The sequence below is a fragment of the Palaemon carinicauda genome, chromosome 23, assembly GCF_036898095.1.
Source record: "Palaemon carinicauda isolate YSFRI2023 chromosome 23, ASM3689809v2, whole genome shotgun sequence".
NCBI classification, from domain to species: Eukaryota; Metazoa; Arthropoda; class Malacostraca; order Decapoda; family Palaemonidae; genus Palaemon; species Palaemon carinicauda.
In genome coordinates this window covers 73,682,264-73,697,263 of record NC_090747.1, presented here as the reverse complement: position 1 = coordinate 73,697,263, position 15,000 = coordinate 73,682,264, and the positions used below count along the sequence as shown (strand labels likewise).

The following is a 15,000-nucleotide window of genomic DNA, read 5'->3' as shown; positions in this document are numbered from 1 at the left end:
ACATACACATGAAACTCTGTCGCCAAAGGCGAAATTGCCTGGAAATGATTAAACGTCCCGTAGAGCTACTGCAATGATAACTCGACAACAGTTTAATAACATTTTCATAAAAGTACGGAGATTGACTTCGGAGCGATATAGCCGAGGGTGCATGTGATATCCCGTTGTATTACACCTTCGCTTTGGAACAAAATGAGATAATAATTCTGGTGGACGACGGTTTCATATTAAAAGGTTAGACGGAAAATGTACGATGATGCTCATATAATGCGTTGTTTGTTGGAAAATGTAATACATATCACACACGCATATAAATATATATATTCCACTGCAGGATAAAGGCCTAAGACATTTCCTTATTCGTGTCTGAGCTTAGGTCACTTTTCATCACGTGCTGGACACTGGATTGGTGATGGTGGGAGACTTAAAGCTGATAGTAAGGGTGGTCCTGCATGGTACTGCTTTATGATAATAGCGATACTTAAAACCTTTTACCACTTTCAGTTATTCACACTAAGAAAGGCATATAAATAAATATATATATATACATATATATATATATATATATATATATATATAATATATATATATGTATATATATAAGTGTGTGTGTATGTATTTAAACTGATCCATACTGTTTATCGAAGACAAAATAATTTGTCCAAACTGAAACATTGCAAAGAAATAACCCAATACAAGAGACGTCATGATTTGTTCAGAAAATTCTTATCATGAAAACTATTATTCATAAGACAATAACAAATTTAACTGCACTGCTTGAGAGAGAGAGAGAGAGAGAGAGAGAGAGAGAGAGAGAGAGAGAGAATAATTTTGCACATCGGGTAAAGGTTAAAAGTCGTAGCCGTTTGAGCTGCTGAAAATCTAGTCTTGAATCCCTTTGTCAGTCAAACATAATGGATGCTGAGAGGTGCGAAAACTCTCGAACGTTGCCTGTTGAATCTTTGAACTGTTTTTTTTTCTTCTTCTTTTTTGTGAGATCTCCTAGCTATTTATGTCTAGTTTATTCTTTTTTATTACTACTACTACTACTACTGCTACTATTATTATTGTTATTATTATTTTTTTTTATTACTATTATTGTAGGTAGTAGGTTCGCCAAGGCACCAGCCACCCGTTGAGATACTACCACAGGAGAGTTATTGGGTCTTTTAACTTGCCAGACAGTACTAAATTCGATCCCTCTATCTGGTTACGGTTCATTTCATATTTGCCGACACATACACAGAAAAGTTTGGCTTATTCTTTACACATACTCCTCTGCTAACACACTTGACAAACACTGAAATTACCAAACAATTCTTCTTCTCTCAAGAGGTCAACTGATGCAAATTGTTCAGTGGCTACTTTCCTCTTGTTAAGGGTAAAAGAGACTCTTTAGCTATGGTAAGCAGCTCTTCTAGGAGAAGGACACTCCAAAATCAAACCATTGTTCTCTGGTCTTGGGTAGTGCCATAGCCTCTGTACTATGGTCCTCCACTGTCTTGGGTTAGAGATCTCTTGCTTGAGGGTACATACGGGCACACTATTCTATCTTGTTTCTCTTCTTATTGCTATTTTAAAGTTTTTACCCTCCTGTTATTTTCAAGTTTTGATAGTATATTTATGAAAGATTTATTTCAATACTATCATTGTTCCTGAACTTCTCTTGTAGTTTTTCTTTATTTCCTTTCCTAACTTGGCTATTTACCCTGTTGGAGACCTTGGGCTTATAGCATCCTGCTTTTCTAACTATGGTTGTAGCTTAGCAAATTACTACTACTACTACTACTACTACTACTACTACTACTACTACTACTACAATAATCAATGAAGATTATGCATTTCGTCGAATTTTTCTTCAATTCATATTCATATGACTACTTACTACGTTCACTATCATTGCCACTGGACTAAATTATTAGAGATACATTAAGAATATTTGAACTCTGGCAAATGTGGGTGATATAAAAACCCTTAACCATTAGTTATCTAGAACGTATTAAATTCTATATAGAAATACAAAGCTTTTAACCCTTAACGGGCCCCTTTCCAATTTGTCAAGATCCCTCATTATTATGTAAATAACTCATCAAGAATGGAATTTTTCGTCAACACAATTTAAATAAAAATATTTACACTAATTATTATTATTATTATTATTATTATTATTATTATTATTATTATTATTATTATTATTATTAGTAGTAGTAGTAGTAGTAGTAGCAAGTAGTAGTAAGTAGTAGTAGTAGTAGTAGTCAAGAAAACGTGGTAGAGCTAGAAGTAGTAGTAAGTAGCACAATACTACCAATAGCAAAAAGAAAAAGCGAAAATTCTCCCATCAGAATATATATATATATATATATATATATATATACAAACACATTTATATATGTACATATATATATATATGCATATATATATAGATATATATGCATATATATACATATATATGTATATATATACATACACACACATATATATATATACACACATATACATAAATATATAAAATCACCATTAATATATATATATATATATATATATGTATATATATATATATATATATATACATATAATCACCATTAACAGTAGCAGTAGTATGCATATATCACAATGCTAACAAAAGTACAACAAAAGGAAAACACAACACAAACCTCTATTGATAAAAAACATCCATGAAAAGACATCCGACCAATGAAAGCATCGTTGAGTAAAAAAAATAGTAAAATAAACCACGAACAGGAATTTGATGCAACATACCATTCACTAATACTGAATTCCTTTTTCGTTTTTTTTTTTTTCCATTTTGAAATAAGGTACCGGACCTAAATATACAAAAGAATTCAGTGAAGCGACTCGGTAAACAGAGTACATTCTAAAGAAATATGACAATAGGGGTTTTTATAGAGACTTTAGTTATCTCTAAAGAAGTTCCCAGACTTTTTTTCTTCTCCTTTTCTTATTATTACTATTATTATCATTGGAACTGTTATAATTATCGAAGAGGTTTACTTATACAGTGCATCTTTAAACTGAAAACATCGACAGGGAAATCATGTTATATTCCAGTTAATATTGTTAAGGTTCCTTAACTTATTATTGTTAAGGTTCCTTAACTTATTATTGTTAAGGTTCCTTAACTTATTATTGTTAATATTTATATTACCATATCTAAAATTATCTCCATCAGACTCAAACCTAAGCCGAAGGATATTTCTAGAATATCTAAGTACATATTAATAAGGTTCCTTGAAATCTATGTTACGATTCGTATTACGCTCTTCAGCATTTACAAATGATTAGCAAGTTATTATTTCCTACTGTCAAAATCAAAATCTAAAGAACAATGTCAGCAGGTATTATGTGATCAACCTAAAGTCTCTATTAATTTTCTAGTCTACGCCAAGTATGCTGACGATCATATATCAAGGGGGGCGGTTACCCCAACCCTAACCTAGTTAAGCTCTAACCTAACCTAAACCCTTTAAGATACGTCTAAATTGAAGCATGATATTATTATCAAAATAACAGTAAATATATCCCTCAAATCAATTACTCTCTCTCTCTCTCTCTCTCTCTCTCTCTCTCTCTCTCTCTCTCTCTCTCATATTTAATGATCAAGTCAAAATCAATTATCTTAACGGATAGGCGAATATATAGAGATCCAGATAGAACAGAGACTCAGACGAATAGACAGTTCTATGACATCTGGACGGTGAACACACACATACATATGTCCTAATCTTTGTATGAAAAATATTTAGAAGTATGTATTCTATACAGTGAGATTAATGACCTTTTTTAGAGTACCAATTCTAGTGCACGATCACTAAACATGTCGTAAGTCTGATAGAGGACGTGTGATAAGCCCATTGGTGACAGTATATTTCCATCACAATGGATATTTCCACAAAATCTAACAATTCAGCATATTGACAGAGCATCATTGCATTTACTTGCCGAGGAGTAAGCAGTACCTCTCGAGGGATCATAAGAGCAAATAAGTACTCGTCTGAGAGTATCGGGCTGTGTAAAGTGTATTCACAAACCTTTTTGTAATAAAGTGAAAAAACCCACGTTCAGATGTCTCTTTATCCGTTGACATGGGACATATATACACACGCACACACACGCGAGCATATATATATATATATATATATACATATATATATATACATATATATATATATATATATATACATATATATATACATATATATATATACATATATATATATATATATATACATATATATATATATATACATATATATATATATACATATATATATATATATATATATAAATGCCTTGACATAAAAGTATGTCTCTAGTGGCAAGGAGCAAAATGCGCTTCCATGTTTTACGTCAGAACAGAAACTTGCTCTCTCTCTCTCTCTCTCTCTCTCTCTCTCTCTCTCTCTCTCTCTCTGTAGATTTTCCATCTTACCATACATCTCCAAAACGCTCAGACAATTCCTTAAAGCTCTTCTAGGGGGAAGCGATATGGAATACTTAACGACGTCCAAGACCCATTTTCGGCGCCAGTTTACTGTCACATATTATACATCCCTGCATTAAAAAATATGTTACTAAAAAGAGAAAGATAATCTGTGTCGCTCGTAAATAGTGTGTGTGTGTGCGTGTGTGTGTGTGTATGTGTATATATATACATATATATATGTGTGTATATATATATATATATATATATATAATATATATATATATATATGTGTGTATATATATACATATATATATGTGTATATATATATAATATATATATACATATATATATATATATATATATATATATATTTATGATTGATTGATTCAAAGTTTTCTGGCATCCTGACATAAAACTTTAAATCAATCAGTTAATATATATATATATATATATATATATTTGTATACATATATATATATTTGTATATATATGTATATATATATATATTTGTATATATATATATATATATATGTGTGTGTGTGTGTGTGTGTGTGTATACCTTTCAGATACGCGTGATGCTCAAATGCAATAAACCACATGGAAAAAATACTGAATGTTTCCTGACTAGCTTTGTCTCACGAATCTATCCTGATGATGCCGTGAGACAAAACTGGTCAGGATTCACTTAGTATTTTAAATTATATTTGTGGTTTAATGCATAATATCTCTCTCTCTCTCTCTCTCTCTCTCTCTCTCTCTCTCTCTCTCTCTCTCTCTGTATATATATATATATATATATATATATTCCCCCCCCCCCCACCGTTATCCCTACATTAAAGGTTCGGTTGCCTGTTGCGCCCCCTCCAATGCCTTCGATCAAAGGCATCCTCTTCCACCAAATGTCTTCTCTCCATGTCATCCTTCACATTATCTCGCCATTTAATCCTCTTTATCCCTCTTGATCTTCTCCTCATTACAGGTGCATCCCAAGTCCTGCTCACTTCCTTCCCACCATCCATCCTTAACACATGCCCACACCATCTCAGTTGTGACACTCTCATCATCTCAGTAATCTTCACTATACCTGCTACTTCTTATTTCATCATTTTCTAATCTTTCACACAGTGTTATTCCCATAATCCATACTAGCATTTTTATCTCTGTTTTCTAAAGTTTCGCTTCCTCTCTTCGTCTTGAAGCCCAGGTTTCTGATCCATACATTAACACTGGTCTTATTACTAAGGTATAGATCTTGACTGCTACCTTAATTAGCATTTTCCTATCGCATACCACTCCTGATACCGCCCCCCATTTTCGCCATGCTGCTTTTATCCTATTCTCAACTTCCGCCTCACATCCTCACTCGTGATTTATAGTAGATCCCCAGTATCTAAATTGTTTTACCTGTTTTATAACCGCTCCTCTCCTTTCCCGTATATCTATCCTGTCCTTACCTTCCTTACTGCTTATCTATATTCACCCTCAAAACACCCCTTTCCAAAGTCTCTTCCAATTCTACCACTCTTTTCAGTAATTCCTCCTAATTTTTAGCAGTAATCACAAAATCACCTGCATATAGCAACTCCCACAACTCTTCATTTCTGATCCCTTCCATTGAGGATCCAAGACCAACACAAATAGAAACGGGCTTAATGCTGACCCCTGATGTAATCCAACACTAACTTCAAGGGTTTCTGTTTATCCAACAGCTATTATTACTTTTGTTCTTATTCTTTCGTTAATCATATCTACCATTTTAACCAACTTTCCTCTTCCTCAACCACCAGATATCACTTCTCTTGGTATTCTGTCAAAAGCCTTCTCTAAACCTACAAAAGTACAGAAGAGCTTCCGTTTTCCCTCTAGTCCCTTTTTCTATAACTGCTTTACTATAAAGATGGCACCCACAGTTCATCTCCCCTCATGAATCCATACTCCTGTTTCCCAATCTTTACAATCTCCCTTCATCTCACATCTAGTACCCTCTCTACACTTTCAATCCATGCTCTGATAATATGATTCCCCAAAAGTTATTGCATTTAATCATGTCACCTTTCTGCTTAAATATAGATACCATTTGGCTCTCCTCCCAGTATTTAGGCATTATTTCCCCTTCCCATATTGCTCTCAAGAAATCCAGTCTCCATTCTTCCCCCTCTGCAGCTGGTATCCCCCTCTGCAGCCGGTATCTTGATCATTTCCATTGGAAACACTGATGGGGATGGCGATTTATCATTCTTCGTTTTACTCAATACCCACTCCACTTCGGTGCTGCGTATCTCCATCAGTGACCCCTCCAATCTTTGTGCTTCTCCAAGCTCCTCTTTCTGATTTTCAGTATTCAATAGTTGCTTATAATATTCTTTCTATCTCCTCTTAATTTCCTCATCCCTATGCAATAATTTCCTTCTCTAACCCTGATGACTACCAGTTGCCCTAAATCCTGTCTTTGTCTTTTCCTCAAGTTTGAAATCTTAGATATTTTTTTCTCCTTCTTTTGTTCCTAGCCTTTCATTTAACTGCTCTACAGCTCTTCTAATAGATATATCTACTTTCATCCTAAAATCTTTTTCCTCTTCTTTGTACCATTCCTCTGCTCCCTGTGCCTGTCTTACTTGCCAGTCCTTGATTGCCTTTGAATTTCTTTTGACTGTTTCTTGCACCTCTCTGTTCCATCACCACTTTTCTCCTCTCGACTCACCATATCTGCTGGTTCTTCCTACTAATTCCTCCGTTTCCCCTACACATTTTTCTTTCATACCAAACCAAATATTTTCCACCCTGCTACCCTGTCCAATCTCTAAGTTCAACCTTCCCACCCGTCTCTCTCTCACAATCCTCCTAAATTGTTCACACTTTTTTCCTTTAAGGTCCCTTTCAGGTTTCTCTTCTCGGGTTTTCTACCTCTGATTTTAAAATCCATCACTACCAATCTATGTCGCTTAACACAAGCTTTCCCTAAAATCACTTTCGAGTTCATCACATTTTTCTTGTCTGCTTCTGTATTCAATAAGCAATCTATTTGGCATTCCACACCTCCAATTTTATAGGTTATCATATGCTTATCCTACTTCTGAAACCAGGTATTCATACATGTCAATTCTAAACTCTGAGCCATCTCTAAAATATACTCCCCATCTTCACTTATAATTCAAAACCAATGGCCTCCATGTACCTCCTCATATCCATCTCTTCTCTTCCCCACTCTGCTATTCATATCTGGTCATATGATTGGCTTCTTATCCTCTTTCCCTGACCTAATGGCAGCCTCAAACTCTTATCTAAATAACTTTTTTTCTTGTTCTTGGCAACCCATCTAAGGGCCATATGCTGAAATTATATTTATTATCTGATCGCCTGTTATCAATGGGATCTTTAAAAGCCTATTATTTATTTTCTTTGATTCTACAGCTTTTTCTTTCAATCTACTACCTATTATGACCCAATTCCATTTCTCCGCTCTCTTAACCCATTGTAATATAGTTTATACCCATTTCCTATCTCTCGCGTTCTATTTCCTTTCCATCTAGTCTCCTGCTGATACAAGACACCTATCTTCCTTTTCTGCATCACATCCAATATCTCCCTCAATCTTCCAGTTAGTGAACCAACATTTCAAGTAACTTTTCCGATTTTCCATTCTCTCACTAACTTCTTTAGCCACAGTCGTGAACCCTGCAGTACCCCTCGTCCATTTACCACACCAGCAGGGGGATCCTTATGCGCATCGCTTACAGGGGACGCCCTACCCACATCCACATTTACAGTTTAATAGCATTAGACATGGTTCATAATTTGGCTGATGGTTTTTACGATCTCATGCCCTTGTAGTCATCAACCACAGTTATTGGCGGTGGGCCTAGCCTTTGACTAAATGGTCCAACTGCAAGACAGCAGTTTCTACAGTTATTGGCAGTGGACCTAGACTTTGACAAAAAGGCAAGACTACAAGGCAGCGGTTGTCCTTTGAGTAGCTTTGTACGACACGACGGACATACGGTGGTGGAATTATTTCACCACTACCACAGAGTATCTGTGTGTGCGTGTGAGTGTATGTATGTATATACATACATATATATATATATATATATATATATATATATATATATATATATATATATATAGATATATATATATATATATATATATATATATACACATACATATATATACATACATATATATACATACATAGATATATACATACATAGATATATATATTTATATGTATATATGTATATATATAATATATATATATCTATATATGTATACATATACACATACAAAGAAATATATCTATATATATACACATACATTCATACACACATATATATATACATTATATATATATATATATATATATATATATATATATATATATATATATATATATATATATATAAACTTACGCAAAAAAGTGGTCATGAAAGGATCACATATACTAGTAGAGATTGAAGCAACATGAACGGTCTCAACACTGGATTGTATTACGTATCTAAGATTAATGACTAGTCACTGGAACAGGGGAAGTTATTCCGCACCGCAGCCTTTTCTGTTATATTCTCCAACAGAAACACACGTTCATAATAAATGAAAAAAAAAAAATCGTAGATAAATCAACGGAAATTCAGTTTACATAAACTTCCTTAGATGTAATTTGTCGTTGGTTTACTTAACCACCTATTAATTTCATTTAGAATTTTTTTTCATCTGTTATATCAATTCAGGTCTGATAATATCACTAAAATATAAGCCCTTTATTTTATTTACGGTTATTTAACAAAGCGTGAGTTTTCTCTTGAATCAATGTTCACTGCGAATGTAATGATGAAGATAAAACCACTCTAATGCCATCAGGGTGTCTGTACTGTACAAAACGAGCCACAGCATCATTATCAATATATTAGTTTATTTCTCCATTGAAAATATGTAGAGTATATTTACAATTAAGAATAATAGAATCTGACTGAATGTTTTTATATATTTTATTATTATCATTATTATTGTTATCAAAGGAGAATCTCAACGTAATGATAATTCATATTATCATTAGTATTATAATTTTCATCAAAATGGCAAAATAAAAATCGAAATATTGAAACAGTAAAATGATAATCCAATTCACTTTTAACGAAGTAAAATATTCAGTTCTGTTTCCTCATAAACAAACGTGTGCTCACAAAGAAAAGGAAATCTTTCTATGATGACATTTCTGCTTTATCTAATTAAGCTAATTTAATTTACAAGTGAAAATAACATCTAAGCTTTATCTCTTTCAATAAATAATAATAATAATAATAATAATAATAATAATAATAATAATAGTTTTCTTGCAATTAAGTATCTTATGTAATCCAAATAAATCTCAAGCTTTAAAAAAACCTACAGCAAAGTAATACATAAAAGCAGAAAGATAATTTGAAACTAAAAAAAAAGATGCTTTTTCTTGAAATGGTAAATATGTTCAAGCATAAACCAACAAAACTTATAATTACAATATAAAGCTACAGGGCATTTTAAATCCCAAACATTATTCACATGGAAAAAGAACTTAACATTTACTATCATATATAACTCACCGATCTGTCCCCGAGCATGTGTACCCGGCAGGGGAGGTAGGCGCTCTGCCCGGAGATCACCGTATGATTGGTAGGTGAATCGGCGAAATAAGGGCGTGGCTTGCCCAGCCACCAGCCCTCCGTGGTGGTAGTGATTGGCGGCGCAGCCAGATGAGGGACTGGAGAGGAAGGGGATTCCCCTGCAGGAAGGAAAGAGAGAATAAATCAGCTTTACTCTGTAGAGGATTGTTTCCAAGGAGAGCAAAGACGAAACAAACAAGCATCCTTTGGGGGTATGGAAGAAATCGGGGACAACGAGTTTGAGGATGAAGAAAACGTGGTTGATGGTGTTGTCGCTTACGTGATAAGAAGGGTTGTAATGTTGCACATGAAGAAGGAACACGTATCTGAAATATGTTGACATGCAAACTCAATATATACGGTACACCCAAACTATATACATACATACATGTATGTATGTATGTATGTATGTATGTATGTATGTATATATATATATATATATATATATATATATATATATATATATATATATATATATATATATATATATATATATATATATATATATATATATATATATATATATAGACACATATGTGAAGGTATGTAGTACGAGAGAGAGAGAGAGAGAGAGAGAGAGAGAGAGAGAGAGAGAGAGAGAGAGAGAGAGAGAGAGATTTAAATGCATAACAAGAAATTCTCAGTGTATCATTCAAAAGTCAGCATACGATTTTAAATCAGAGATGAAACTGGTGAATATAGTAAAGTCACATAAATGTTACAACTGTAAAGAGAAAGTATCAGAAATGAACATTTCTCTATTATCATAGTGAAATAACAGTTATTTCAACAGAAACAAGATTAAAAAAACAAAAAAGCAATAAATGAACTTAATCAAGTTGACGCCGCAATTAACACGTTTTTAGAAGAGATGCCAAATGAGGAATCTTCACTTTCGAAACAAAGAAACATCAACTTGTCAAGAACTGAAAAAAAGGGGAAAAAATAAGAAACGACTCCGTCGTCATTAGCGCAGACTTAAGAACATTTACCAAATGAGGAATAAAGAATGAGAATTTTACGAGAGGGGATTAATGAGGATTAACGACAACACATTAAGGAGGAAATGAAGCTCTCGACATCTTTTGTTTGCTGCAACGCCAGATGGTCTCGTCCGAGTGATTATCAGTCGTCTTAAAAGAAACAATGGCGAAATGACAAGAGGCAAAAATGGAAGGAGGCAGAGAGCAAGACTTTATTACCACCTTTTCACCCTTGTTACTTGGCGAAGGTATTGTTTGAAAGGAAGGCCTTTGATAAATGAAGGTGGCTTTGTTAGTGAAGGGGCGGTTTTTTAATTAGAAAGTTGTTCTGTTAGATGGGAAGACGAACCTAATAATGGATGAAGTTTTTTGTTTTGGAGTGGGTAGGTTATTAGAAAAGGTCTTTGTTAGTAAAGAGTTTTAATTAGTTGTGGAAGACCTTTGCTACAGGGGTGGGGGGGGGGGGGGGGGGGGTGGAGGCATTTCATAAGGCATGGTGATAATTCATAGTTGTTTGAGGATATTGCTAGATCGAGATTTGGTATATGGCGGTTCGTTCTAAAAGCAGCTTAAGAAACCTTGAGGATATTAGAAGTAAATTAAAAAATTTTAAATGGTTAAAAGTGAAACAAGGGTCATGCTTGGGGTTCACACCGGGCCCCTTGAAATAATTCCACATGAAAATCTACCCACTGTAAACTCCCTTCATGATTGCAACTGCCCGTGTCTGATCGCACTGTCAGGCAATCTGCAACACAACCCAGTTGTGTAAATGATTTCTCAACTAAGCAACATATTGTTATAACACGAAAGCTTTTTAGACATAGAAATTACTTTGCTGATAAAAATACTTTTCTTAGTTGAGGAGAGTAATTTAAGATGGGGATATCTTTGATGAAATGAGACAAGTTTTGAACTATGATGGGGAAAGATAAAGAGGGGAAATTAAGAGAAATAGAAGAGAAACAGAATGAAGCGATTTTTTTTTTACTGGGAAGGAAATATGTTGACGAGAAGTTCTCTAAAAGTAAAGGATGTGATTTCTTATTTCAGAATGGTACTAGTATTGGACGATCTTTTCTAATTGGAAGGACGTGACGTTTTCAGTCAAATATGGTCTTACTTAGTTTAGTAATATGATGGAAGGGATTTAACAAATGATGGCGACTTTGACAAAGAACATACTGTGTAAAAATATAGAGATATGTCAGTTAAAAGTGGTTTTCTTAACTATGGAAGACCTTCCTTACCTAGGGAGGGTTTTGATAAACAGAGGTCTGGATCAATTACAAAGCTATAGTTAAGCTATTAGTTCAGAAGATATTAAGAAGATACTCGAAGATTTTTAGATAACACAGTTAACTTTCAAAGTTAACACACCACAAGTTCTACCACCGGGGTTTTATTCCCTAAGTAGATATTTATTTACTCAGACATTTAATAAAAATAGAGATGTTTTATTATAATTTCTTAGTGATTATATACCTAAGAGATGATCTACATACGTTTACAATGCTTTTTTACAGCTGAGAAGGTTCCTTTTTATTCAGTTGGAGCTTTGTCAGTTCTCAAAGTTTTGTTACTGGTTTTAAAGAGTTGTTGATATATGTAAACATATATACTGTATATATATATATATATATATATATATATATATATATATATATATATATATATATATATATATATATATATACACACCACATATAGTATTTGTGTGTGTACATACACATAAATAAATATGTCTACTCAGATGGTGAGAGACCAGAAAAAAATAAAAAAAAATTCAGAAAATAAAAAACCCCAGAAAAATTGACATGTGCATCTTCGGCAGAAACTTGAGAAACATCATACGAAATCTCCCTCCTCAAATCACAAAGTCGGAGAAATGCGAGGAAGGGAGTGGAGTGCAGGAGAGGGAAGGGGGAAGGGGGATTAGAGACAGTTCTGGTCAGTGTTCGTGTCACTCCATGGGTGTCTTCTCACGCCACAAAAAGTGGCCCAATTTGGAGAGTGGCAGGCATCGTGTGTCATGTCCTGCGAGCGACACACAGAGATAGAGACGCCATCACACAAAACCGCGTGTGGTAAGAAGAAGACGAAGAAGAAGAAGAAGAAGGAAAAAAAGAAGAGAGAGAGAGAGAGAGGAGAGAGAGAGAGAGAGAGAGAGAGAGAGAGAGAGAGAGAGAGAGAGAGAGAGAGAGAGAGAGAGGGGGGGGGGGGGTCACGTCTAAATTAGCTTCATAAATAATATATGAAGGGAAAGATAGCGCAAGAAAATTGTTTATGCATCTGGTTTCTTATTCCTTTTGATAGATGCAGAATATTTTTCATATATCTTATTAATTTCTTAATTTCTTTCAGTGAGAGAGAGAGAGAGAGAGAGAGAGAGAGAGAGAGAGAGAGAGAGAGAGAGAGAGAGAGAGAGAGAGAGAGAGAGAATTTCCTTATTAATTAACAAATTTCTGCATTTAAAACGGAAATATATTACCGTAGACTTTTTTCAATCTTCTGAGTAGCATTGATCCTCTACAAAGTTGTAGCAATATCTTGATGAATTTAGTTCTCTGAATTCTAACCGTTATTTGTTACTGCCTTCTAAGATGTTACAAGCTCGAGAATGCAATAAAATAAATTTCTCAAAATGTCCGTGTTTATTTACCCAAGTATAAAGGATGGCTTGTATTTACACAATAATACTCTGTATTCTCTCTTCCTCTGCCTCTTTGTCTATTTCTTTTTCTGCTTTTCTTGCGATTTTCTGTATTTCCTTTAGTGTTTCTTCAGAAACATGAAGCGTAAATTTTCTCCAAGGAAATATACCAAATAATGCAAAGCGTATCGTAAAAGAACAGCGACCTACAGCCACAAATAACCCAATTATTCACATATAAACGCACAAAATAATAAATGTTACAGGTAGAGCATTCAATGTACCAAAGCTTTATATATGAACAATTTCCTATATGTCTATATGAATTTAAAGAAAGTGTATAAATCTTGTTATAGCTATATAGAAGACGCATCACCAACACATCCACCAAACTACATATACAGAATGGTTTTTACTACCTTGCACGCCCTCGTGCTTCCTGGGATATCAACACCCTTTCTTTCTGCTACCCGCCAAAATGGATTTTTTTCCATCTAGTTCTTACACTAAACTTGCGTAAAATACATAATTTTCAGCAACTATCCTTTACCTTCTCTATGCATGACTAAGCCATTCAAAACCAACTTTTGCCTCATTTCAGCAACTCCCCTTTCACTTTAAACAATCTAAACAAACATTTCATCTCTTGTTTCTACCACGTCTTTTCCATCTCAATTACATAATTTCACTTCGATTCTAGACATGGTTTGGCTTAGAAATCCTTTAAAGCATTCTGATTTTGACATCTCAAGAATTCTCCATTTCAAAATGCTGACCAAAACTTTCCTATTCTTCCTCTTCTTCATTGGTATTCCCTTTCATCCTTTGTGGCAATATTCCCAACCATTCCTATGGAACCTTACGATACATTATACACTGCTAAGACATTAAAATACGCTTTCACGACCACACTAAGTCATCTTACTTGTAATTTCAATACCTAACGTCACCTTTCTAGCTATAAACTTTTAAGGGCTTTCACATACATCCTAAAAGGCTTATTACATATTTACTGTGAAAATTACATTACCTCATTCTACCATTATTTACTTCTACATCTTTTCATATATGTTCAGTCAAGGTGTCTTAAAATATTTACTCCATAAATCCCTGGCTACATTCTCTTCAGATATCATAATACCATGTTATTCTTTTCTACGAAGAACTACCTCCACATGGAATTTTCTCTTTGCACGTACTTTCCTCGTAAAGTAAAACAATAATTTTCCTCGAACCATTTAATTTGCTGTTACCATTTTCTCTCCCCTACATATAATAATA

The 15,000-nt window shown here is 33.9% G+C and overlaps 1 protein-coding gene across 1 annotated transcript in view; it reads right to left on the bottom strand.

Annotated features, from left to right (window-relative positions):
• The window catches only part of LOC137617657 (uncharacterized), a 340,401-nt gene that overhangs the window by 261,113 nt on the left and 64,288 nt on the right, over positions 1-15,000 (bottom strand). Inside the window, exon 2 of the mRNA XM_068347661.1 lies at positions 10,024-10,202. Coding sequence (XP_068203762.1) covers positions 10,024-10,202 — 179 coding nt within the window. The remainder of the gene's footprint in view (positions 1-10,023; positions 10,203-15,000) is intronic.